Source organism: Cydia splendana, chromosome 16 (genome assembly GCF_910591565.1).
Source record: "Cydia splendana chromosome 16, ilCydSple1.2, whole genome shotgun sequence".
NCBI classification, from domain to species: Eukaryota; Metazoa; Arthropoda; class Insecta; order Lepidoptera; family Tortricidae; genus Cydia; species Cydia splendana.
The window spans coordinates 15,758,750-15,786,667 of record NC_085975.1 but is presented as its reverse complement, the minus strand read 5'-3'; the positions used below and the strand labels follow the sequence as shown (position 1 = coordinate 15,786,667).

General features: G+C 43.2%; 1 protein-coding gene across 2 annotated transcripts; it reads right to left on the bottom strand.

Moving 5' to 3' along the window:
• Positions 1 to 1,735: 1,735 nt before the first annotated feature.
• LOC134798421 (threonine--tRNA ligase 1, cytoplasmic) lies at positions 1,736 to 27,838 on the bottom strand. Of its 2 annotated transcripts, none has more exons than XM_063770849.1 (15): positions 27,619 to 27,838; positions 26,426 to 26,670; positions 24,041 to 24,212; positions 23,601 to 23,678; positions 22,560 to 22,709; positions 20,434 to 20,541; positions 18,957 to 19,103; positions 18,541 to 18,650; positions 12,563 to 12,718; positions 12,124 to 12,301; positions 11,178 to 11,300; positions 6,946 to 7,124; positions 5,328 to 5,502; positions 4,346 to 4,460; positions 1,736 to 2,448 (listed from the first exon to the last, which is right to left on the bottom strand). In XM_063770849.1, exons 1-15 carry the CDS (start codon positions 27,673 to 27,675, stop codon positions 2,294 to 2,296), a joined length of 2,148 nt encoding a protein of 715 aa, XP_063626919.1. In that variant the 5' UTR covers positions 27,676 to 27,838; the 3' UTR covers positions 1,736 to 2,293. The 2 variants fall into 2 exon arrangements, with proteins under 2 accessions (XP_063626919.1, XP_063626920.1); XM_063770850.1 differs by having other exon boundaries at positions 27,734 to 27,836.
• Positions 27,839 to 27,918: the final 80 nt, after the last annotated feature.

The following is a 27,918-nucleotide window of genomic DNA, read 5'->3' as shown; positions in this document are numbered from 1 at the left end:
GATAAACGTACTTTAATTAGGTATAAATAGATCCTGTACAAGTAATTACCTTCATTCTATAACGAACCTAGAAAGTGAACATAACTCCCGTTTGTACGCGCTCTCTTATCAGAGACTCATTAAGTGATCGGTGATTAGTGGTGCATTCCTGACTAGATAGTGATGTTAGTGACTATTATTAATATGGAGCTTAAAGAATCAGGTATGTTGTTTTGATTTACATAGATTGCTTAGCATTACAATAAAATATATATTCATAATATTGGGTCTACGCCACGGCAAAAAGTCGTATGAATCATGATTAGAATAATTTGTTGACTTAAACTTTTAGTTAATTTAAGACACGATTGTAAATACGAAATTAGCATTATTTTGAAGCTCGATATTTCTAGATTAACGGCCATAAACTTGTTTCTGCCGCAATTTGCCTATTTAGTATTTATAAGACTGCTACGCCTGCGTAGGCCAAGGCGTAGCACCTACTACGAAAATATTACGAATGGAAATTTACCTTTTTCTTTCTTTTTTCAGGTGATATGTACGTCGAATCTTTTACAAGGGGATTCGTATTTGAACTATGGCTCTCTACTAGTGGTTCAGATACAGAAAGACGTCGTCAAGTGCTACAACAACTAATAGGAATGGTGCCAGATGTAGAAAATGTGGATACAAGTAATTTGGATAGCATCATAAAGTACATTTTTGTAGTCGACATGTATTTTATTGGAAATCTTCTTCGGGAACTAAGTGTTTAGTTCTTAAGAAACATTTGGACTGCTTAAGTGAGAAGCAAAGTGTTAATTTGCCATTAAAAATAAGGTGACTGAAAAGACGTTAAATATTGAATTGGGACAACCGTCATCATCGGGCAATTCGGAACCCTCTACTTCAGCCGGATGGCGAAAAAAGGAATTATCGGCTTGTAGTAAACGGTCAAAACGCAGAAGGTTAGCAGCACTAGCATCCTTGGATGCATCAGCAGTCAACAACCTGACGAATATTAGCTAATTTAGAGACCAATCAAATCCTTACGATGCACGTGCTATCTCTTCTCACAGAAGCTATACTAACAATACACCAATTTGTTACTACGTACTTTTATAAAATTTTCGGGTTTATCCTGTTTTACCTTCGTATGGTAAAGTAATTGTGTGCGCGCACCAAGACAAATACGAATCTCTTAAATCATTTTCTAGTAAATTCGAACCCTATGATTACGGGCCGTAGGAAACTACCAAAAACGAAAAATCAATAGTTGTCACAATGTGTACTTATTTAACTAGATGTTTAAAATACATTTTAGATGAATCTAAAGTATTAGTTGACCTAGGTTAGTTTTTTAAGGTGACTGACACGTGACGTAAAATATTTTGCGTTGTATAATTTGTACGATATTAGCATCTCTGTAAATATATAAGTTTTAATTTTAAATATAGATTTTTACAATATAATTGATAAAAACTATTTGTTTTATTATATTATTCAAGAATACGTTATAATTTATTTTTTAATTGTATTTTTATAAGGCTTTAAAATAGTATGTATTTTGCATATTTTTTTGTTATCAGTTAGATTTTTTTTATGCTAAAATATACAAAGTAAAACTATTTATTACTGTTTTTTTAGTAGATATTTAAACAATAAACACGAACATATTTTTATTTTGAGGATATCTTTGATACTTTCGGAGAAATCGATTTATGACCCCTTCTCCATACAAGCCGAGCCACCGTGCGGAGCCGTCCGCGTGCCTTGCGGCCGTACATATATGAAATGCGCGCCGACTCCGCCCGTTCGATGCGAACCGTATATATAGAGCCGCTATATTCGCATACAGTAAACAACAGAAGTTGCTAAGCGAGCGACGTGTCCAAAATGATCTTGACGCGACTTTATTTTTAAGAGAATAAGAACGTGTCAGGGTAATTTTGAACACCTCACCCGCTTAGAAACTTATGCTGCTGACTGCACAAAAACTGTTTCATGAGTGGCTTCAGTGGACCCGTTGGTTGGTACATCCCACAGACAAGACATCCTCTAGACAGTCTAGACGGACCTTAGAGCAATTATTTCATGAAACCGATGCTGCCAATAATACAACGGAGCGGGGGACGAGGTGCGCGAGTCCCGTGCCGTGATTGGTCCGTTCAAAGACACTTGGGCGTCACTCAAAGACACTTGATCGAAAATGGAGTAAAACTACCGTATATTTGTGGCAGAGGGGGTAGCGCGATGCTCAGTCTGGAGGATTTGTCTATGGTACATCCTGTACAGCATTTAGGTCTTTCCCAGGTTACTTGAGTAACTGGCTGTCTTCAGCCAACGTCTTGTCCCTGACGAGGGTGTTGAAGTGTTCTATAAGTGCCTCGATGGACATTTCACCGTGGACCTTGTTGTCTCGAGTACGCACGTTCACCGTGCCCGAAGATTTCTCGCGTTCGCCCACCACTGAAATGAAAAAAAAAATGTTATGTCGGCTGTACATGGCGAGAACCTCTCGCCGTGTCTCGGCATCGCTTCGATCCAATCGGAGCAGCGATCCAAACGGGACGAGGAAGAGCGAGACGAGAAAGGAGCAGTAGGTATGTACACACTCATTCTCGGCCCGTCTTGGGGTCTCTCGACGAGTGTGTACAACCCGCATTATAGTTCGTTTTTTTCTAATGCTTTTTTAATTGAAAACACGTTTTAAAAATAAACTTTCAGTATGGCCCACGTATGATCATTTATATTCTTCTCCTTTCATAAGTAATAGATACTGATTTTTAAAAAGCGTTTTTCAATTAAAAGAATTGTCAAGATCGCTTACCTTCTTTCTAATGCTAAAAAAAACGAACTATAGACGAGTGTGGAAAGTGAGCAATGGGGTTGGCCGGTGGAAGGATTTTACAGATGGCACCAGCTTAGGTTTATTTTAATTTTATGGCTGTTGTCCAGCCATCCGTAATAAACCCGGCTGCGTAGACTACTGACAGTAAGCCTTATTTCAAAGCCTTAAGATCTAGTACAGGGTGTCTGGCTGCAGATTTATAATTTCAATATTAAATAAAAATCGTATTATTGTGTATATATATTTATTAATTACATCCGCAGTTTAAGGAATGATGCGGATTTTATTTTTTAAAAATAATGTTATCCAAATGTTTTCCATCGAGTTGTCGACATTGATCGAAGCGAAGCCTCGTGTTTCTCGCCACACTCTGAAGCAAATTTGGTCGAATGTTGCGGATTTCATTACCAATGTTTTCTTTTAGGGCCTCAACAGTACGCGGATTGTTGTTATAAACTCTTTCTTTGAGATAGCCCCATAAGAAAAAATCCATCGGGGTCAAATCAGGCGACCGCGGTGGCCATGGGATGTCCCCAAACCGACTGATTAGTTTTCCAGGGAAAGCTTGCCGTAATAAATCCATTGAAGCTCTAGCCGTATGTGGGGTTGCCCCATCCTGTTGGAACCACGTGTGCGATGAGAACGATGGATGTGCTCGCAGATTCGGTAAGAAGTAATCCGTAATCATTCTTGCATAATTTTCGCTATTGACATTTGTCGCTTGTCCCCGGGCATTTTCAAAGAAAAATGGTCCGATAATCCCATGCGTTGACAAAGCACACCACACAGTTACTCTGGGGCAATGCAGCGGTTTTTGATGTTTCATTCGTGGATTGTGTGTTCTTGGAGACCAGTAACGACAGTTTTGTTTATTAACATGACCGTTTAAGTGAAAATGAGCCTCGTCACTCCAAAAAATCGAATTTACGGTACGAAATCTTTGCAACATTATTTCGCTAAACTGTTTGCGTAACACAAAGTCATTTTCCTTCAATTCCTGGACGATTTGAATTTTAAAGGCATGAAACTTTAAGTCTTTTTTCAAAATTTCATGGACAGTTGCTCTAACAAGTCCTAATGAGGCTGCCCTTTTGCGTATCGAAAGTCGGGGATTTTCACGTAAACTTCTTTCAACGAGTTCAATGTTTGCGGGGGTCCTTGAAGTCCGGGTATGCCCTGGGCGAGGTCTGTTCATAGCGGAACCAGTTGCACGGAACTTCTTAACCCAAGAACGAATTAAATTGACGCTTGGTCCATCACTCATTCGTCGAATATTGAAGTGTGCACAAAACTGTCGACGAGCGACAACGTAAGAATCGCCACCTTTAAAGAACGACTCGATAACGAACGCACGATGCACTTCTGACCATCGGGGCATTGTGGCTAACAAATCCGCACAGTCGGTGGTTCGAATGACGTAACTGACATTTGGCACTGTTTTTTACTTTTTTTTTTAATTTAATTTAAAAAAATAAATTTCCAGCCAGACACCCTGTATATCCTGTCATGTCTTACCCAGGATGTAGTTGAATTGCGCGAGCTGAGCGTTCCGCACTTTCTTGTTGAGCGTGTCGCCCGCGTCCGTGTCGGCCTCCGACATGAAACCGGCGGCGTATAGCTGCTCGTTCACCTGAACCACAATTATTCAGTTAAAAAAACAAAATATGAAATTTGTTCATAGGAAGCTATTCCATTTGCAACCTAAAGCAGTCCGCTTTTACCAGCCAGTATTTATTTCCAAGAATTTTTGTAGATTTTTTTTTTACGAAAGTGACGTTAATGTAATGTGAAGTTAGTTGCCCAGGACACATTGGGATTAGTCCGGTTTTTTTACCAAAGAGCATCTGATGAACATGATAAATTAGATAATTTTAAATTGCAGCACCTTGCTTATCATCATTAATTCAGAAAACTTATTAAAAATGAATCTTCAAAATGTATATCAAAATCAATAAAATTATATGATTTGAGTTCTTTAGAAACTCGCTTCAAAAAAAAAATGTGTGGTACTGCGACGCGTTACTGCTTTTATTCACTTCGATGAGTGACGTTACCTTGATGGCGTAGTCATCGAACGCCGGACCCACGGGCACGATGCAGACTTGCCGCGGACTGAGCCAGAACGGCCACTTGCCGGCGTACGACTCGCTCAGAATTGCATTCATTCACTCAACTCTACTTGTTAGTAAAGATTCATTTATCATATTAGATGTATAATGAAGTCAAATTTGTGCTTCGTTCGTACAGAGAAAGAAGTTCGGGCCCAAAGAAATTTCGGTTACATTGGCGATCATTCGTTCAATTCATACTATTTAGCTCTTTTTTTAATAATCCAGACAACTAAATAACAGTTCGATTCCAATTTTACTGTCTAAACATCCTGCTTTTGTACCAATTGTATACCAAAATGACGGATCGGTTGTCTTGGGACAAAGAAACGGTCATATTAGAATCTAAGATGTAAATACGAGGATTGAGTGACTAATAAGTTTAATACCTTGATGGCGTAGTCATCGAACGCTGGCCCCACGGGCACGATGCAGACTTGCCGCGGACTGAGCCAGAACGGCCACTTGCCCGCGTACGACTCGCTCAGAATGGCGATCATTCGCTCGACGGAGCCGAGGATCGCGCGGTGTATGATCACGGGCCGTTTCTTCTCGCCGCTCTCACTGTTGGAAAAGGAATATGTGAAAAATGTATTCTGTTAGTACAGGATTACTTTTAAAATCTGACGTTACACTGTGTTAAAATAGGACACATAAACGGAATAATTTCAAAAATAAAACTTTGGTTTATTTGCCATGTCACCACATTTTCAGGATCAAATATGTTACTATCTACATCAGTGTTTTGAGTCCTAAGAACATACATTAGTACACATTACATTACATACAGTACATACATACAGTAGTTACATTTAGTATTTGTACGAGGGATATTGAATCGAAAAGTTTAAAGACTTTTTACAATGGCTTAGTTTCTAAACTGTCACACTAATCTCTCAAGGCATCCTGTATAGATAGTATCATACCGGCGTAGAGCCATATGTAGAGCCTAGCTGACGTAGCTAAAATTAAACCTCAGGTAATTAAATTTTTAACAAGCAGAAACGTCTGAGAACGATGCTATTATGCTTAGAATAAATTGGTGGAAAGATTGGCTGGCTATGGATGAGGTCTTGGTGGCTCAGATGGCAGGCGCTGGAATATCGATCCAGAGGCCGTGAGTTCAAGTCTCATCCAAGACAGTAATTTTTCCACTTTTAAAATTAAAACGTCAGGTAGTTTGGAAGTCCAGCTGTATGGTCGCACATTGGTGTGATCTCCTCAAGGCATCCTGTATAGCGATGTCGATCTTAGGGCCGTAGAGCCATATGTAGAGTTTACCTGACGTAGCTCAGGTTGAATCTCTCAGAGAGTTGGAAGTCCAGCTATATGGTAGCACATTGGTGGGATCTCCTCAAGGCATCCTGTATATGACGTCGATCTTAGGGCGTAGAGCGTATGTAGTCTTAGAGCCGTATTGGTAAAACATACCTGACGTAGCTCAGGTTGAATCGCTCAGGCAGTTAGAAGTCGAGCTGTATGGTCGCACATTGGTGGGATCTCCTCAAGGCATCCTGTATAGTGATTTCGATCTTAGGGCCGTAGAGCCATATGTAGAGTCTTAGAGCCGTATTGGTAAAACATACCTGACGTAGCTCAGGTTGAATCTCTCAGGCAGTTGGAAGTCGAGTTGTATGGTCGCACATTGGTGTGATCTCCTCAAGGCATCCTGTATAGTGATGTCGATCTTAGGGCCGTAGAGCCATATGTAGAGTTTACCTGACGTAGCTCAGATTGAATCTCTCAGGTAGTTGGAAGTCGAGCTGTATGGTCGCACATTAGTGGGATCTCCTCAAGGCATCCTGTATAGTGATGTCGATCTTAGGGCCGTAGAGTCATATGTAGAGTCTTAGAGCCGTATTGGTAAAACATACCTGACGTAGCTTAGGTTGAATCTCTCAGGCAGTTGGAAGTCGAGATGTATGGTCGCACATTGGTGTGATCTCCTCAAGGCATCCTGTATAGTGATGTCGATCTTAGGGCCGTAGAGCCATATGTAGAGTTTACCTGACGTAGCTCAGGTTGAATCTCTCAGGCAGTTGGAAGTCGAGCTGTATGGTCGCACATTGGTGGGATCTCCTCAAGGCATCCTGTATGGTGATGTCGATCTTAGGGCCGTAGAACGCCCCGTCACCCGGATTCAGTTGCCACGGTTTTCCGAATTTGTTCAACGAGTCTTCTAACGCCTGAAAACAAATACCTAATGAGCAAAGATTTACTGTAGTTTACGAAATACAGTTTTTGTAAACTATTGTCCTTATTTATTCAAATATTGTCATCACGTACAAGATAATAGAATTACATCATGCCGCCGGCGCTTGAGCAATTGAATCTGTAAATTACAGTCTAGTAGTATCTCTATGAGCCACCCCACACTAGCGTCTTTTGAGCGACGGCGTCTGTCAGCGCTATGGAAAATGGCGTCGCCGCGCAGTTGCGTCAATGTTGAGTCGAGCAGCAGCCATAGAGTTGACTACACGTCGACGCTCGAGGCGCTAGTGTGAGGTAGTCCCTCAGAACAACTCACTACTACCCGCTGTTGCTTTAAAATAAGGTTTAAGAGCGCTATTACATTTCGGCGTTGAGCGAGTTTAGGTATTTTACGCGCTGCGGCAGGCCGTGCGAGCTCAGTACGCCGATCCCTTCTACCACACTCGCACTACAATGATGGATTAAACATTCTTGATCCTTCGCGAAGCATATTGAAATCAACCATAACAACACTAACTGTACTTAACTTTTAAAGTTCTAAAACTGTTATTTGGTAAGTACGAAAATACTAAATGCAGTGCAAATGTACATAGGGGCTGTTCATAAATTACGTCATCTATTTTTGACGATTTTTGACCCCCCCCACCCCTCAAATCATCCAAAAATCAAGCTTCGGATGAATCTGTTTCCTCCTACGTCATGTTACCATCATCCGATGTCCAGACCCCCCCCCCACTCCTCCCATTTGAAACGACGTAATTTATGAATAGCCCCATACTCGTACTTATGAAGGTATATTACTCGAAAGAAATTATAGGTACCTACTCGCTTATTTACATGTTTCGTCATTGCATTTGGTACCTATAGGTTGTAAAGTTTGTATCAACGAGGGTTTAAAAACGAACTGGTACTGAGGATCTGATGATGATTAAGGTGGTCACGGATACCAATCAACCATGTAGTAACATGATTAGGCTCGTTTGATTCGTCTCAACAAGATCTTTGACACTGAAGATACACAGGGTCTGATGATGGAGCTGGAAGGTGGCCACGGGTACCAGTCTATCATGTAACTAAACAACTTCGTGTTTGGGCTCGTTTGATTCGTCTCAACAAGATCTTTGAGACAAGACAGTACTCAGGGTCTGATGATGGAGCTGGAAGGTACCATTACCAATCAACCATGCAACTAAACCACATCGTGTTTAGGATCGTTTGATTCGTCTCAACAAGATCTTTGACACTAGGTGATACTCAGAGTCTGATGATGGAGCTGGAAGGTGGTCACCGGCCGGTACCAATCAACCATGCAACTAAACCACTTCGTGTTTAGGCTCGTTTTATTCGTTTCAACAAGATCTTTGACACAAGATAGTACTCAGGGTCTGATGTTGGAGCCGGAAGGTGGTCACCGGTACCAATCAACCATGCAACTAAACCATTTCGTGTTTAGGCACGTTTTATTCATCTCAACAAGATCTTTGACACAAGGTAGTACTCAGGGTCTGATGATGGAGCGCGAAGGTGGCGACGGGTACCTGTCAATCATCATCAGCTCCATCATCAGACCCTGAGTAGTATCTTGTCTCAAACATCTTATTGCGAGGAATCAAACGAGCCCAAACACGAAGTGGTTCAGTTACATGGTAGACTGCTACCCGTGGCCACAGTCCAGCTCCATCATCAGACCCTGAGTACTAACTTGTGTCAAAGATCTTGTTGCGACGAATCGAACGAAGCCAAACACGAAGTGGTTTAGTTGCATGGTTGATTGGTACCGGTGACCACCTTCCGGATCCATCATCAGACCCTCAGTACTACCTTGTGTCAAAGATCTTGTTGCGACAAATCAAACGAGCCCAAACACGAAGTGGTTCAGTTACATGGTAGACTGGTACCCGTGGCCACAGTCCAGCTCCATCATCAGACCCTGAGTACTAACTTGTGTCAAAGATTTTGTTGCGATGAATCGAACGAAGCCAAACACGAAGTGGTTTAGTTGCATGGTTGATTGGTACCGGTCACCACCTTCCGGATCCATCATCAGACCCTCAGTACTACCTTGTGTCAAAGATCTTGTTGCGACAAATCAAACGAGCCCAAACACGAAGTGGTTCAGTTACATGGTAGACTGGTACCCGTGGCCACCTTCCAGCTCCATCATCAGATCCTGAGTACTATCTTGTGTCTAAGGTCTTGTTGAGACGAATCAAACGAGCCTAAACACGAAGTGGTTTAGTTGCATGGTTGATTGGTACCGGTGACCACCTTCCGGCTCCAACATCAGACCCTGAGTACTATCTTGTGTCAAAGATCTTATAGAAACGAATAAAACGAGCCTAAACACGAAGTGGTTTAGTGGCATGGTTGATTGGTACCGGTGACCACCTTCCGGCTCCATCATCAGACCCTGAGTATTATCTTGTGCCAAAGATCTTGTTGAGACGAATCAAACGAGCCCAAACACGAAGTGGTTTAGTTGCATGGTTGATTGGTACCGGTGACCACCTTCCGGCTCCATCATCAGACCCTGAGTACTATCTTAAGTCAAAGATCTTGTTGAGACGAATAAAACGAGCCTAAACACGAAGTGGTTTAGTTGCATTGTTGATTGGTACTGGTGACCACCTTCCGGCTCCATCATCAGACCCTGAGTACTATCTTAAGTCAAAGATCTTGTTGAGCCGAATCAAACGAGCCCAAACACGAAGTGGTTTAGTTGCATGGTTGATTGGTACCGGTGACCACCTTCCGGCTCCATCATCAGACCCTGAGTACTATCTTGTGTCAAAGATCTTGTTGAGATGAATAAAACGAGCCTAAACACGAAGTGGTTTAGTTGCATGGTTGATTGGTACCGGTGACCACCTTCCGGCTCCATCATCAGACCCTGAGTACTATCTTGAGTCAAATAAATACATATAGAATGTCAGGTCGTTTCAAATATTTTTAATCCTGTCCGGTAGTTTATTAAACTGTACCATTATAAATTATAATACTATAAAAACAGTGCTAGGATCAAAGTCTCTCGTTGCGGTTTACACGCACACAGTATAGCGTTTTACACGGCGCCCGCCGCACACAATGATAAAAAACCTCGTCGTCGCCGTTGAAAATGTGCGGAGCCGACCGACACACGTCCTGCCTCTACAAGCTCTGCCGCGGCACTGAGCTGGCGCAGTGCGCGTCATCGGTAATATAGAGTAGTTTTAAAAAAATTGCCAAAAAATTATAGTAGAATTTCATAAACACTAATGTATACCAACAGTATAAGCAAACGTTGCAGATTGCTTGAGTATGAAAATGACTTCGATATTAAGTAGATTTTCGTAGGAATTGACACTTGTTTCGGAGAGAAAATCGAGTTCGTTTTACTTTGATTTTCTCTTTCTCAAAGGTATGTAGGAAAAATATAGTTTGATATGCCTAAAGTACAGGGTATTAGTAATACAAAATAGCCAGGTTTAGCAGAGTAAAATTCTCAACATTTCCAAATAAGAGCTCGCCATTCAGTGCTTCACGGGGTTTTTCGGAAACGACCATCAGAAAAAAAATCATTACTAATTTAATAAGTCCTTTTTCTAATATTTACAACGATATTTATAAAGATAAGAAGACGCTTTTACTGGAACAAGTACTCATTGTTTCTAATAATGAGCGCAAAGTCCTGAATTTCGTCGACTAGTATCATCAATTTTGCATTATTTCGACTTTTCTTGTAAGAGCGCTCTTAAGGGTCCAATCATTAGACACCCGTCATTACTACTAATATCGTACATCAAACATTTATCACTACACCTTATAAAACAAAGTCCCCCGCCGCGTCTGTTTGTTTGTGTGTTTGCATGTTCGCGATAAACTCAAAAACTTCTGAACAGATTTTCATGCGGTTTTCATTTATCAATAGTGATTATTGAAGAAGGTTTAGGTGTAAAATTTGTTGAGGTAAGTTGTGAGGTAAGGTTGTAAGGTGTAACCCGTGCGAAGCCGGGGCGGGTGCTAGTCATATTAACAATGTATGTTTGTACCTTTTCGGCCTCGTTCCAAGAGGCGAGCTCCCCGAGGTACTTCTCCGGGCGCGTGGACAGCTTCAGTTGGAACGTGAACCCGAACGTCGAGTACACGGCCTCCAGGAACTCTAGGCAGCCCACCTGGCAATAAAATATAGTGCATTAGTAGATCAGGGGTTCCTAATCTTTTTCAGTCCGCGGCGCACTTGCAAATCGGCACTACTTTGAAAAAAACTCGTATCTTGTTCTGTCAATCAAAAGAAAAATGTGGTATCTATGTATGGGATGCATACAGAGTTGCTGCCTTTCAACTTTGAGTAGCAGTGTGAGATACGAGATTTTTTCAAAGTAGTGACGAAATTTAAAATTTGTCGGGGGGTACGGAGCGTCACCACTGAAGTTTGCGATATGCGAGCCCAATGGCCGAAGGCCCACAGTTAACGCGGCCAAATGACACTGATGAAGCGCCTTTAGCGAGTCCGAAAGGATCTTCTTCTTCTTCTTGATTAGGGGCTATATAAGGGTCCAAAGCCTATGTATCACTGCGACCATCCCTGATCTATTGTGATCACCACCTACTACAACTCTCGATCCAAACCTGCAACTTCAAACAGCTGCAGGATCTTTTTGATCTCGAAAGACTTTAACTCCTCCGGGCGCAATATGTGTCCGCCCAGGATTAAGTCTCGAGTGTGCATTAGGCAAGGGCACTCTGTAAGGATGTGCATTGTGCAAGGGCGTCTCCTTTGCCTCCATACAGAGTCTGCACCGCCCCATGTCACGTTTCCCCATGAAGTGCATGTGCTTATTTAGGCCGCAATGCCCAGTAAGCAGCCTTACCAAGTTGCGCAGTCGGTTCCTAGACAGCGCTAAGGCGTTCGAAGACGCCTTTTTGCTGAAGGCCTTGATAAGCGCTTTAGGATTGGCAGTGAATTTATTCGAAATGTATGTTCTATAGCTTTACCATCTCCTTTTCAATATGTTGTTGTGCGCAGAATATGTGCGCATCATCTTGCTGGAACCTTCGAACCCTTGTGAGGCCGGTGAGGGCGCCACTGAGCTCGTTGCGGTGCAGGACGCCGAAGTCCGCCACGCGCAGCGGCAGCTCGCGCCACGAGCGGGTGCGGTTGTCGAACATCAAACTGCAAGTAAATATACATTAATAATGAACGACACATAAAAATATAAACAGTAGGTAGTGACCAAGTATAAAGTGAGCCGATCTCTCGAACAAGTTTGAACAAGGTCGGCATAAATACTGGTCAGCAAAATCTTCCTAAGAATTGAATTGAACTGAAAGCTACAGCAAAATTTGTGTGGCCCGACGTCTGCCATGGCTTGTAGAAGTTCGGTATCACCATTTCTTGGAAGCCTCGGATCCTGGTCAATACACATGTACTCACCAATGGCCGGGACAGTTCATGGGCTTCAGAGCGAAGGTTTCCTTCTCCACGTCGAAGGAGAACATGTTCTCGGCGTAATGCGCCCAGTGGCCCGACGTCTGCCATAGCTTCGCGTTGTATATGTTCGGTGTCACCACTTCTTGGAAGCCTCGGATCCTGGTAACAAACGTCATATAGAAACTATTATCGAGTATCAATAACGTGACAAAATAATGGTATTATGTGTTCCGTACTCTACGTCAGAGGTCTCCATTGAGAGAGTAACGTCTCCGGTGTCCGATAGATGCCGCTAGCGTCTATGTAGTCGCTCCGCCCCACGCCGTGACGTAGTTCCGCTTCCCCTTCCTGCGAACTGTTACTCGCTTTCCGCGACTCGCCGCCATGACATATTGTTTCGTCGACCGTCTTGTCCGATGGTCCGCAAATTTTTTTTGCGTACATTTTTGCAGCATGGTGCTTTAAAATTTCCGAACTAAAGCTTGTTCTATTAAATAGTGAGATATAGCAGAGATCGCTATTATTAGTCTTTTGGCGATCCCGCGATCGAAAGTGCTTTTCGATTCTACCCACTTTTTATTTTTATTTTTCTTGCTAAATTATTTTTTACATACCATGCTGCTAAAATCGTTACCGTTAACAAGCCTGGGAGTACCTCGTGTTGTTAGTTGCGCATCGTAAATGCCTACTTTGACAGGCGCGGTTCTCAGGCGGGTCGCGCATTTTCGAGATCGAAGTAGGAAGTGCGTCAGTAGTTTTTTTATCAACAAGTGGTAACGTAAGTCGCTCCGCGTTCGGAGAGGGAACGTGCGGTCATCGTGCCGGCGGCGGCGGGCGCGGCGCCCGGGCGGCGCGGAGGCGGACAGCCTGCGCGCGCTGCTGCTGGGTGCCGCGCTTCTATAGGACTGATAAGGAGGTTTGGATTGTCTCGAAACATCCGGTGAGCCAGTTTAATGATATTCTAGTTTTATTTGGCGTTCAGAAGCGACGCGACAGGGAGCCCCCGCCCGTGGCACCGGCGCCCCGCCCCCCGCCCGTGTCGCGCGCCGCGCCGGCGCCGCCGACTTTCTTCTGCTGTCGTCCGAGATGACTCCGAGACGCCGCGACGCTGCGGAGTGGTGTCGCGGTGCGGGCGCTCCCAGTCCGCGGGACTCCGAGACACGTCACACGCCCACTCCTGTTGCTGCGGTCGCGGCGCGAGTGGATCACGGACCTCTCGATCCCGTCCTGGCGTCAAGGTGAAAGCGGACCGCTCCTGCGACTCCCGACTGCTCGATGTGGAAGGAAGGTAAGTTACGTGGAAGCAGTGGAAACATTACGAGTACAGCGGCGGTGCCGTTCGCCCGTCGGCTGCCGTCCGTCATGACGTCGCTGGTGACCTACGCGCCGGTGGAGGCCACCACGATGGAGCCGCCGAGGGCAAAGTGTCGCCGTGATGATGCGTGCAACTACGAGCCAGCCTACAGCGCTACGATGGCGCTGCCCGCCACACGCATCGGCGCCTCCCGTGCAGGTAACGTCCGTCATGTGCACCGGCGCCTGTCGAGCTGGCCGCCACGATGGCGCCTCTCGCCTCACGTATCAGCGCCTCCCGAGCCGGCGGCAGCGGCCGCCACGATGGCGTCGCCCGCCTCACGGCTTTCGAGCTAGCTGCTACTATGGCGCCTCACGCACCAACGCCACCTGAGCCTGGCGGCGGCCGCCTTACGTACCGGTGCCTCCCGAGCTGGCCGCTACGATGGCGCCTCTTGCTTCACGCACCGGCGCCTTCCGAGCCGGTGGTGACGACCACCACTTTGGCGCCGCCCGACACGATGAAGCCGCCTGCCTCACGCACCGGCGCCTCTCGAGCTGGCCGCCACTATGGCGCCTCTCGCCTCACACAACAGCGCCTCCCGAGCCTGGCGGCGGCCGCCTCACGCACTGGTGCCTCCTGAGCTGGCCGCCACGATGGCGCCTCTCGCCACACGCACCGGCGCCACCCGAGCCGGCGGCGGCGGCCGCCACGATGGTGCCACCCGCCTCACGCGACAGCGCCTCTCGAGCGGGCCGCCACGATGAGTCCTCGCCTCACGCACTAGCGCCTCCTGAGCCAGTGGCGGCCGCCATGATAGCGCCGCCCGCCCCACGCACCGGTGCCTCTCGAGCCGGCCACCACGATGGGGCCTCTCACCTTACGCACCGGCGCCTCCCGAGCGGCGGCGGTTGCCATGATGGCGCCGACAATCACGCCGATGCTGTCCACCTACAACTACGACGATGTCGTCCCTTGCAATGGCGCCCATGTTCTGTTCGCAAGAATACCACCGCGAACTTACCCGTCGCCGATGCTGCCCACCAAGCAGACGCTGGGCGCCACGGTATCAGTTTTGTCCTGTCCACATGGTCCCATTGAGGTACGCAGGCGCATATAGTTATGGTGCCACAGCACGAACAGACCGCTAAACTCTTGGTTTCGGTTAAGGATGGCGACGGCAGGCAAGGTCGTTAGGAGCCTCGTCCTAGCGTGGCTCGACTGCCCGGAGTTGAAAGCGGTAAGATTGTCGATACCCAGAGGAAAATACGTCGCGTCCCTGAGCTTCATAAAGGTGCTGATCGACGAGGAGCCGTGCCGCTTCGAGGGTCCTACAACGTCTCGAGGCCAGCGAGCGATCCAACCGGAGAGCAGCTTTGCGACACGATCCTGTGCGACCGCTCACAACCGAGGTTGAAGGCATCGAAAAGGTCTGCAGATCTCACATAATTATCTCTCTGCTGCCCGCTCTCTCCAGCTTAAGTTCCGTCTTACAAAGACGAACTCGTTCGCCAAGCCCCTAATAAACAAAATGGGACAAATAAACCCGCTGCGCCTGAACAAGCTTGAGTTTCCGGTGCTAAGAGAAAGGGGCCAGGGGGACTCCAGCAGTTTCCATCTGTCTGTCTTCGACTTTATCGAAACAGTTTTGTTACGCAAAGCGCCAAAATCGATTTTAGACTTGATTTCATCAGTTCGATTTCTTTAAAAGCATACTAGCTCAATATAGGCGTTTCTTCGGATAAAGTGAATTAGACCATCACGCTCCTAGACATCACGTGGGACACGCGGCACAGCACCCCGATTGAAAGTTTTCTTTTTCGTGACATACAGGCCTGCCTTGCTGCCGAGTTCCTCGCAGAAATGAGACTCAATGCCTCCTGTTTAGTCTTAAATTCGCAAACTTTAGTTCATGGAGGAAGGTGACACCTTCGCAGTCCCCAGCAACACTTCTGACAGCTGCCGAAAACCTCGTGCCACTTCCCTTCTCATCTTATGCCTGCAGTCCGTTACAATCTCCAATAATGGTAGACAATGTACGAGGTAAGGCCCTTTCAGTGGAGAGTAATCGTTAACGGGCCGCATCTGCAGCGCTGACGACAGAAGTGTCCTACAAACATACAACCGGACCGTTACAGTATACATAAAACGACGGCGACACTACATCCCTTCCGTTACTACGGCTGTCGCAAAAACTGCTGATGCCAGCAGACCGTCTACAGGTCGCGCTGGTTCCTTGCTACTTACCAGGTCGGTACAACTCCCGAGGGCGACGGTTTATCAAGAAGTCACTGCGCGCCCGAGGGGCCGCTGCGCCCAGAAGCCGCCGAGACTATCTTCGCCTGATAGGCGCCCTGTTGGCCGGCCTCCGCTTTCGAGAGCCCTCGCACTGTGCCACGGTATTTCTTAACCGACTCTTTGAACTGCTACCACGACGCGTTTGGCAGCTGCCGGTGATACGACTTGGCATGGATGTCTCCACCTCCCAGCCTAGTCTGTTTACTGTGACGGCGTGATGAGGAGAGCCTTCACGCAGCTGTGGTAAGCTTGCAATTTACTGGCGGTCCTAGTGAACACAACGTCAGACCGCCCTTTCTAACGAGTCAACGACCTTAAGAATCGAGGCGTAGCTCCTGTCAGATAGGACGCTCCAACACCGGGCTAGCGGGATCAGGAGTGACGTCCGCTTGATGTACTTACTGGCGTGACTGGCGCATGCATGCAACATGCCAAGGGCTAACGCTACGTAGCGAACGAGACGCAACTGTCAGTGTCTCACTAATATGGAAGAGTGATAAAGAGACAGAAAGAAACTCAAGTGATCGTCCGGGGGATGCTCCCGGTACTGAGTTTGTATGGCGAGAACCGGGTATTCCCGGTTCTGGTACTGTGTTTGTATAAAAAACCAGTACCGGGAGCACTCCTTAGATCGTCGCCTTGTCTAGGCCGCCTGTACACCCACAATGTAGAAATGGTCTTCATGGTGCATCAAAAATAAGATTGATTGCCAGGTACCTCTAATATCCAGTGAAGTAACGAGCTATCTCAGGCACCTATTTCTACTGTCCATGTTAGCTTTCAGAACGACACTTGTTCATAAGCCTATCGGACACTATGCCTTCTTCCAACGCCATTAATAGCGAGACCAGCGCCTCCCAAACCACCAGCTTGGGACGCGAGAAATCTAATTAAAATTACTTGCCCTAACTTGAATAGCCCTACAACGTACCTATATAGAAGAGCTGCCGCTCTTTTACTGTTAGCATCAGGCCGCAGGGTCAATGACCTTACTCTACTACTCTGTAGCCCGGGCAATTGCATAGATAACTTTCGCGCTATTATTTTGTGTCCGAAATTCGGCTCTAAACCAGATAACGTGTCTTACCGACTGGACTCTTAGAGACTCCGGAATAAAGTATAGACCCAGTAAGTAGGTAGTCTGGGTACGTTAACTTGTGAGAATTACACAAAATGTTAGGGGACACTGCGCCTATTTCTTCCAGCCACAGTCTCATCCAAGCCGGCCTCGCCTACGATTGCTTTCGATCCACGATGTACTTATTCACTAAATTGGCTGGAAAACTATCCAATTAGCTTAAGTTAATTGGAAACATGACTTTTTCAGACGATTCTATCGCCGAAATTCTGCGGATCGGATGCGATTTCGAATGAGAAATCTCTTAAACCAGTTTAACGTCAGATTCGAACCTGGGATTACAATTTAAATTCTCAATTTCCTGTAATGCATCATTATAACGAGTCACTGTGATTTCATGGGTTGCAATAAGGCGTATATATATTTATTCTTTCTCTGAGTTCTATGACAGTAGGTGTAGCCCTAACGCTTGCGCGCCCGCTGACTCGCCACCAGGAGATAATAAACAGGTCTCAATGGAGACCTCTGACGTAGAGTACGGAACACATAATATAAAAATTTTACCTTCCAATAAAATTGTTATTATGTTTCCTTCTACGTCAGAGGTCTGAGTAATGCCTTCCTGGCAGGCTACTAGGATACTTTTATGCCGACGGTACTTCTCCTCAACAATGTGTCATGGCGGCGAGTCGCGGAAAGCGAGTAACAGTTCGCAGGAAGGGGAAGCGGAACTACGTCACGGCGTGGGGCGGAGCGACTACATAGACGCTAGCGGCATCTATCGGACACCGGAGACGTTACTCTCTCAATGGAGACCTCTGACGTAGAAGGAAACATAATAACAATTTTATTGGAAGGTAAAATTCTTATATTTTTTATAGCGAGAACACCTAGAGTTAGACCAAGAAAAGTCTGCAACTATTTTGATAGCACCCGCAGTGCAAGTGTTATTAATACGTCACAATTTCATAGACTCGCTCGCTCGCTGGCTCGTACCAATGAGGTTTTCGGAACTTATGTACGAAATATCATTAGATATTTACCACTAGCTTTTCGGTGAAGGAAAACATCGTGAGGAAACCTGCATACATCTGCGAAGAAATTCAAAGGTGTATGTGAAGTCCCCAATCCGCATTGGGCTAGCGTGGGGACTATAGCCCAATCCCTCTCGCGCATGAGAGGAGGCCTGTGCCTAGGAGTGGGTCTAACTCTAGCTACGGGGGTCAATATCGCGAGCATTTCGAACACCTAATATTTTTAGATTTTGGACAAACATTAAATTAGGTTAAAGGTGACAACACATAGACATACCTGTACTGTTCGCGTATAAAGTTGACCAGAGTGTTGTATATGTGTGCGCCGCGAGGTTGGAAGAAGCAGGAACCTGGTGATAACTCGTGGAAGAAATACAACTCTTGCTCCTGAAAATAAAATCATTTATTCAGACGAAATAAACCCAAAATTCTATAACTTTTTTCTTCTGCCAAACTGCAGGACAGTTTGTTGTCAGAAAAACATCATGATTTCTCCACCAAGCATTTAGATCGCGGTTCTCGATTCTTCTTATATATTATAGCTCTCACAACATTCAATAACATTTGAAAGTTAAAAAAAATTATGTATATTTAGATGTACAACATCAAACCGACAGTTGTTGAATTTCTGTTGTTATTAGGCACAAAAGTCAAAGACTTCTTTGACTCAATGTAGGTACTATAATAACTTACCCTGCCGATTTTCCTATGGTCCCTCTTAGCAGCCTCTTCTTGAATCGTCTCCCACTCCTTTAGCTGTTTGGGTTCAGGGAACGACACTCCGTAGATACGCTGGAGGCTTTCCGCGTCCGCTTTGCCTTCCCAGTACGTTGCCGAGTTCTGAAAGTGAAAAAGAACTTAATTTATTGCAGGATTTTATCGAAATTACTTTCACCACAAAGAGTTGTGTAAAATAAAACCCTATAGTTATTTGTTTTACAAGGGGGCAAAGTTGTTGTTTAACCGCTCGTGCTAATATTGATACCCGAGCAAGCGAAAGATTCCATAATTGAACCACGAGCGTAGCGAGTGGTTCGAAAAATGGAATCTTGAGCGTTGCGAGGGTTACAAAGCACGAGGGTTAAACAAAATTTGCCCCCGAGTGAAACACAACATTTTTCACCACACCAACCCGAAGCAAATATTAAATGTAAAATATCAAACAAAATCAAATCCAAATGAATGTTATTAAATATTTATCATCTAAAATCATCATTTAAAAGTCAATTCTACCAGCAAACATAAAAAACAACTCAAAATTTGCATTTGATTACTTTGCCTCACATGTGAATAAAATGCAACTTTGCTATCAGTTTTTGAAGTGCAAAGTAAGCCTTTCCGAGCTGGTGTGGTGAAAAACAACATTTACTATTGAACTAAGCCCGAAATCGCGGAGAATAAATTCAGTCTGAGGTAAATATTCACCGGTTTGAACAGAACAGAACAAAGGTAAGGAGTACCATTACAAATGCTGCTCCCATAGTAAAAGTATTTTTTATAGTAAAAGTTGTTCAATATGACCTACATAGTATTCATCTCCTAAGGGCCATTTAGACGGTGCGAGACTTCGCATGCGAGTTTCATTTGAGTCGCTTAACTTCAAACTCGGGTAAATCCATCTGTCACATTATGCGATTTTGGTATTAAGAAAAGGTAATAGGGTAGAGATTTGCTGAGAGGGTCGAATGGATTTACCCGAGTTTGAATTTAAGCGACACATTTATACATTGCTGTAGGTGATCGGTCGACTGGATTGAATGAAACCTCAATAAATAAGCCCTAAGTATATTTAGGCCCACTTGCACCATTCTACTAACCCGAGGTTAACCGGTTAAACCTGGAGTTACCATGGTTACCAGTACAATTTGACACTAGGTTAACGGTTTAACCACTTAACCCCGGGATATTGGTATGGTGCAAGTGGGCCTTAATTACACAAACGTGTCTACCGAGATATAATTTCATTGTTTTTACCTTAAATTCCGACGTTTCAGCTGAGTTGCACCAGCTGTGGTCACGGTGAGGTGTGACCCGTTTGTGTAATTAAATATGTGTACAAAACGCGATAGTTTAAAGCCCTAAGTATGGCTAAACGCCCTGCAAATACCTATAGATGATGCTAAATAGGTAGTAAATACATGTATACATACCTTACATGTGGTGTACATACCTTAGTGACCTTGACGGCCTTGACCTTGCCCGTGTGCCTGACGTGGGGCCCGCGGCACAGGTCGATGAGCGGCCCGCAACGGTACACCGTCGTAGTCGGTGTGTTCACCTGTTGAGAAAGAAACTTTTATTATATATGTATTGGAAAATGACTTTTGAACTTGAAACACTAAAGCATTGATTCTCCGATTCATTAAACATAATTAAATCTTACGTAAGTAACGCCATCTAGTACGCGGGAACAAAATGAGTGACATAATGCTAGTGCCGATAAAAAAATACATAACATTCAGACTATTCAGAGAGATTCAGAGATATCGCCTAGTGGGTAGTGACCCTGCCTAGGAAGCCGATGGTCCCGGGTTCGAATCCCGGTAAGGGCATTTATTTGTGTGATGACACAGATATTTGTTCCTGAGTCACGGTTGTTTTTCTATGTATTTAAGTATTTATATCTAGACACGCGGCAGCGTGTCAAGCCAAGTTCAAGCAAAGGAACTGGCTAGCCAGCGCCGAGTGTAATATTACACGAACCACTTGGTGCCACTTTTGACCCTTCTATAACTCAAAACCTCTTTAACGTAAACACATAAAACTACGTGTGTTTAATTATATCCATAAGAACATCCAGAAGCCCAAATTTCATGAAGCTAGCTCAAACGGTTATAAAGATATGAAGGTCAAAAAGTCGTAAATTTTAAGACTGACTGACTGACTTATAGTACCTAAACCTAACCTACTTCCAGGTGACCTAGAAGGATGAAATTTGGAATCCAGCTCAGTTATTGTGTGAAAGCGCAGGAAAAAATCTAAAAATAAAAAAAGTTAAAAAATAGGGGGGGTCCCCATACAAAAAAAACATTTTTTATTGTGACTGACATAAGTACCTAAACCTAACCTACTTCCAGATGACCTAGAAGGATGAAATTTGGAATCCAGGTCGGTTATTGTGTGTAAGCGTAGGAAAAAATCTAAAAATAAAAAAAGGTAAAAAAAAGGGGGGGGGGTCCCCATACAAAAAAATATTTTTTAATTGTCGCGTTGGAACCGTTACAAGCAGATATTTTGAAACTATCCCAATATATGTATTATTATATTTGCTATATAGAAGAAATATAAAAATAAAGTTAAGTCAAAAAATAAGTGGTGTCCCCATACAAAAAACTTGTAATACGCGCTAAACAACCGGCCAACGGTGTGTCGTTGGCGGCGCGCGGCACCACATAATTAATACAAAGAACAGAAGTAAAAAACATGCAGCGGAAACACAAGAAAAAACATTAAATCTCAATACCTGCCTAGTTTTCTTTACAAAAAGTATTGATATCCCATCAAAAACATAAATGTAAAAAAGGAGAGCCAAGTTCAATACAAAAATTATGCTTGGCTGTGGGGTTCGCCGCAAAAAGAATGGAGATCTAAATGAGTGCCAAGTTCTATGCAAAATCCAAATATGTAGTTATAAGAACAAAATAACATTATAAACAAGTATTAAACTCTATTTCTTTGCTTTATTGGATACTTACCTATAACAATTGCTGTTATTTAAAAAAAATGTGAGATCTTAAAGTAGGTTAGATTTGGCTTGGCCAGTTTTTATCAGAATTACAAAATATATATATATATATATATATATATATATGTTGAATAACTTTATAAAATGACTGATATAATGAAAACTGGCCAAGTCAAATCTAACCTGCTTTAAGATCTCACATTTTTTTTGTCACGGTTGTTTTTCTATGTATTTAAGTATTTATATATTATATACATCGTTGTCTGAGTACCCACAACACAAGTCTTCTTGAGCTTACTGTGGGACTCAGTCAATTTGTGTAAAAAATGTCCCATAATATTTATTTATTTTAAATAATACCGCGGTTTTCGCGGTAGGCCCCCTGTAGGTATCTAAGCAACTCAAATCCAGTTCAATTACAATTCTCCCTCAAATGCTCAAATAAGGTTAACTGGAAGAGATTTTTTAAAGGGATAAGTTCGCCTTTGTACTAATGATAATGATTGTTATTTTTCCTGTTTTGTTTCGATTTTGGTAGAATAAAGTGTTTTACTACTATTACTACTACTACTAAGCAACGGAATGATTACATTACATAAATCCTAATTTACCTTCTCTTTGAGGATCCGCACTTTGAACGGGTTGTAGTCGAACATCTCAAGCAGCTGTTCCTTGGTGAGCTCCAGGCGTTCAAATGGCTGCTTCTCTTTGGCGATCTTCTTCACCAGACCTTCCAGCACGTGGAAGTCTGTGGATGAGATCTGGAAAAAGAAAAAAAAAACGTTTTTTCAACTAACGAACTTTCGGCTACACATAGATAATGAGATTCTTAATTTGAAAACGTGTGGAATATTCAAATTCAAAATGTTTGATTTGCAAATATAGGTACAATAGGTACATAGAGTGATGGTAATCTTACAATAAGTGGTGTCGCTATATTTGACAAACAGGCATGCAAAAAACATATTTACTTACATAAATGTAGAAATGATTTCAATTTTAAACATATTGTATGTTTAAGATTAAAATCACTCCAATATATAGGTCTTAAATCTAAATTAAAATAATGTGCAGAAAATATGTATAGAAATCAATATCAAGGAATTAAATGACATGTGAATATAAATATCCTTTGACCTATAGGCAAATACAATGGTGTAGCATTCCACGGGCTGTCCCGTACAAACGCATTTTATTTCCCGTGTTGCGGCTTTTTTTCGGCATTTAGAGCAGGCGATTATTTTTCTGTGCATATTTTTGACCATTTGTCATAGAAAAGGAAACTCTTATACCTGCAAATCTTCACAAAATTCGCGTTTGTACGGGACAAACGGTACACAATTTGATGGAATGCTCCTGGTATGGTTTACGGGTGTGCCGAAAAGATAGAAGTATAGTCTGTCAAGCCATTTCCGTCAGTAGAAAAAAACAGCAAAATTTATAAATGTAGACGTGATAGGTTATCGTCGCATAGAAATTTTTAATTTCTGCCTTTTTCTACTGACAAAGTTGCTTGACGGACTACGCATATAGCCCGCCTAATAAATGACTTCATCAAAAACAAAATAAAATATATTTATGTGTTGAATATAAATAAATTAGACACCATATTCAATTAGTGGTTAGACATCATAAAATGCTAAATAACTTACTCCTTTTTCGGGATAATACATGTCGTAGTAAAATCCCTCTTCGATGGGCGGCCCGTAACACAAGCACCCGCCGTATACCTGTCCATAAAAATAAATTAGTCAATAAAACAGTTTCCAAAGAGGCGCAAGTCTCTACAAAGATGGCTCTGGAAAACGGTTCCAATTAAGAAAATAGACATACTCGTAAAGTATATTGATAAGTTATAGATAAGCGCGCACACGAGCTGCATACATCATTGAAAGTAGCTCGGTACTAGTTACAGGGCTAGCGTGTCTTATTTGAAATGTGCAGCTTTTTGGGCAGTTGTGTAAAAGTCTGTGACTTGTTCTTGTGCGGAGTCGGCATTTAAGCTAACATCAAAAGTGTCGGTCCACTGTTACTTTTTACACTGTTGCCTTAGCTACGGCTTGGAGCGTAGTTCTTGATCGTGGACACTTACCCTCTCCATAGCCTCGCCCAACATATGTGCTGAAGAGTGCCAGAACACAGCCTGGGCATCCGTGTTGTCCCAGCGGAGGAGCTCCAGCTTGCAGTCCCCTTCCAGCGGCCTGTCCAGGTCCCAGAGCTCGTTGTTCACCCGCGCGATGATGGTGGAGTCCGCCAGGCCTTGGCTGAAATGGACACGCAGTTTGTACTTCTAGAAATTTTCTTATACAAAGCAGAGGGAGGGTTATCTTCTTAAATTAACTAGTGACTCTGTGAGCTGTAGCCCTCGCGGGGCACATTAAACTGAACAAATGACTCCGCCGTTTTGAAAAATGCCCAAAAACTGAATCCACAATAGAATTGTAATCATGGAACCTACTCACAGAATTACATGAGAATCAGTTGAGACTTGCGACCTGTAGAGGAGAACATCCGGACATACGAAAACATTTTTGCCCAAGCGAAAACATAACCATCGCTAACGTTCGGTCAATTATGAAAAGAATAAAAGAACGCTGTATCGAGTTCCTTTTTAAATTTTTGACTGGATTACTTAGCACGACTAATTCTTAAGGTGTCTTCCCATTAGTAGAACAAAGTTATATGTTTGTAATTACATATGATCTGCAAATAAGTAGTAATGTTCAATATTTGGTTATAAATACTTACAACTGACTCCAAAACTCGCTTGGGAGCATTAAATAACATAATTTACAAGTTAGGGGTGCTTAACACAAGCAAAAAAATATATAGTTAGGTATATAGCTTTTCGTATAAATGATGTGTCAAGCAAGATTATTCAGCTAAATATTGATATTTTTTTGTAAGAAATCTGATGGCTGGTTTTGACCTAGGAACATTAGCAATTACAACATAAATACTTGGGAGTTCGTGGACAAATTAGGAATGATAACACAGTGAAATTTGCTGCCAAGGAGTGGGGAAAAACTTGGGAAAAACTATAAAAGAAATATAACAACTACTTCTCCATACACATATTCATAGAATAACTTGTAACAGAAATATAAAAAAAAGACAACAAATTTTCATGGTAAATAGTAAATACATTGTGATTTACTGAAGTTATAAAAGCAAATAACATAACTTTTGTTTAAGAGCCAACGGGAGTGGTCATTTCTCCATACAAACATACTCCTCGTTTTCCTCCGTGGTTTTTGAAGCTAGAGCAATGATTTTTTCAACACAGATTAATATTGTCAATATCTGTGTCGGACCGTTTTGCTTTTTTTGATATTTTTGTTTTTTAAGGCGCTAGAGCCCTTCAAAAATGGCCAAAATGGCCTAATTGACTATGCCGCAATGAGAGGCGTGGCATTCAAAACTGATATTAATTAGCCAAAAAAGCAAAACGGTCCGACACAGATAATTTCATAATCATTTAGATTTCCAAATTTGGTTACGATTGTTTAAGTTTTGGAGGAGGAAACAGAGGAGTACGAAACCTCGATTTTTGAGATTTTTACGCAGGATTTTTCGCCTTGTCCTTATCGCACTACTTTTAGGTGCCGCTTCTGTTAGCGAGACGCGTATATTTACCTAAAATATTTAAAACTCAGCTCCTGTTTCGTCTTAATTCTTCGAGCAACGCCTCCTACATGTCGGAAGGGGTACAAAATGAAAGTGAAGTGAGTGAGTGGGGTGGAATGAGTGAGTGGGGTGGAATGAGTGAGTGGAGTGGGTGTGAGTGAGTGAAGTGAGTTTAGGGGGAAACAACACAGTTGCACTTTTCACTCACTACATACAAAATCCAATCTGTAATGACCACACAAATACATAGAAAATGGCACGTCAAAGACAAATCTTGCAAATCTCGATTTCTTTTTGTGTAGGATGAATCACTACACGCATCGCCAATCACCATAGGTACAGTTGTACTTATACAAATGCGGTCTCCCATCCTGGCGTTGCTCGAAGTTTACTTAGTTTAAGTAGCTCAAGATATTAAAAAAAGGCGCTGGTGGCCTAGCGGTAAGAGCGTGCGACTTTCAATCCGGAGGTCGCGGTTCAAACCCCGGCTCGTACCAATGAGTTTTTCGGAACTTATGTACGAAATATCATTTGATATGTACCAGTTGCTTCTCGGTGAAAAAAAACATCGTGAGGAAACCGGACTAATCCCAATAAGGCCTAGTTTCCCCTCTGGGTTCGAAGGTCAGATGGCGGTCGCTTTCGTAAAAACTAGTGCCTACGTCAATTCTTGGGATTAGTTGTCAAGCGGACCCCAGGCTCCCATGAGCCGTGGCAAAATGCCGGGATAACGCGAGGAAGAAGAAGTAGCTCAAGATATTATTTTGTTAAGTTCCTTAAGAATTAATTAATCAGATTTAAGGTTTACCTTACTTACGTTGTTGTAGAGAATAACATAACAACTAATTACCTGATTCCCCTGGCCACATCATAAGGCGTAGTCCTCCACGCTTTAGCCTCAACCGTCTTTCCATCCGGCAATGTAACAACAATACTGACATCAGGTTTCTTGGCCAACTCCTCGGCATACTGCACTTTGTATTTGTCCCACAGGGTGATCCTCTTTTGTATGAACTCCGGCCACGGGTTGAGCTCAGAGACACCGCCAGAGTCCTCTGTTTTCTTCTTCTTCTCCTTCATTGCTTTAGTTTTTGACTGAAACAAGATTTTAAAGTTTATGATGGGATCAGGGTGAAATTAAAGGTTGTTCATGACATGATGCAAAGAATTGAATTCAGAAAAAGCCTGAAAAAGTATTCTCTGCTTCATTTGGCGTAATGTATGTGACGTATGTGTCTCTGGACATGTATAATTACTTGTTTTTAGCAGGTATTACACATAGAAAACATATTTAACGTGGGTAAACAACAAACTACTGAAGAAAACAATTTTGCATACCTAAAGATACAGTTAAGCAATATAAGAAAACCTATCATAAGTAATCTCATCACATTGTCAAGATGATCGGGCAGGTTGGGGAGTAAAAGAACGGGTCAAAATTAGTATGAATATTTCATATTCAAATACAACCATAAATAAATAAAAAAAGATTCTATAGATGAATGTAAAGAGAGTTTTAACATGTATCAGTTTGTGGTTGTTATTTTGACTTCATTGTAAGTTTTAATACAAATACAGGGTGGCTAAAAAATAACTGCATTCCCGTTGCCAGGGAGGTTTGGCTGGTCCATTTTCTATGGGAACCCTCCCATTTTTTTTCGCGATTACGGGGTTGGTTCCGTAGTAAAAGTTGCTCAGTATAATCCCAAAACCTCCCTGGCAACGGGAATGCAGTTATTTTTTAGCCACCGTGTATACATAAATAATAATGGAGTAATACAAATATTTCAAGTATTACCAAAACTCAGGGGCGTATTTACCCTAGGGCCAACCGGGCCATGGCCCGGGGCGCCAACCCCCGGAGGCGGCATATGCCGCCCCTGGCGGATTGCAAGATTGCGGACTCTAATCATAAGTGTGCTAGATTCATATCCAGTTATTCAACAACTAAAGGTATGTAAGGAAGAATAGTTTTAATGTAATCTTTAGGAAAGTTAAGGTTATTGTTATGATGGGTCTTCAAGTTTGATGACGAAATCCTACCCATGTGGCATAGCCTCCCCGCGCGCTGACTCTACGAAAACTGAACAACTTTAACATCACTCAGAGCATTAAGACTATGACTGTTAGGTTGGAATTAATTTGTTTAAAGCCCTGCCTTGTCGTTTATGTTAAGATCCTTGATTGCGTCGGCAGCAGAGTCTCCCATTGCGGCAAAAATCCTCGATACCGATCCGTTCCGTATCGTGACAGTACTGACAGTGACATGCAGTGTTGCCAGATGAAATCTGAAATATTCAGTAGGAATAAAATCGTTTTAGCAGTAGATAGGGGAAAAAAGCA

Excerpts from the sequence above, each read along its gene's own strand:
- LOC134798421 (XM_063770849.1), bottom strand. The coding sequence starts at position 27,675 with ATGTTAAAGTTGTTCAGTTTTCGTAGAGTCAGCGCGCGGGGAGGCTAT. Across the intron at positions 24,213-26,425 it reads GATGTGGCCAGGGGAATCAG|CCAAGGCCTGGCGGACTCCA; the intron begins GTAATTAGTTGT and ends TGTCCATTTCAG. Across the intron at positions 2,449-4,345 it reads GCAATTCAACTACATCCTGG|TGGTGGGCGAACGCGAGAAA; the intron begins GTAAGACATGAC and ends TTTTCATTTCAG.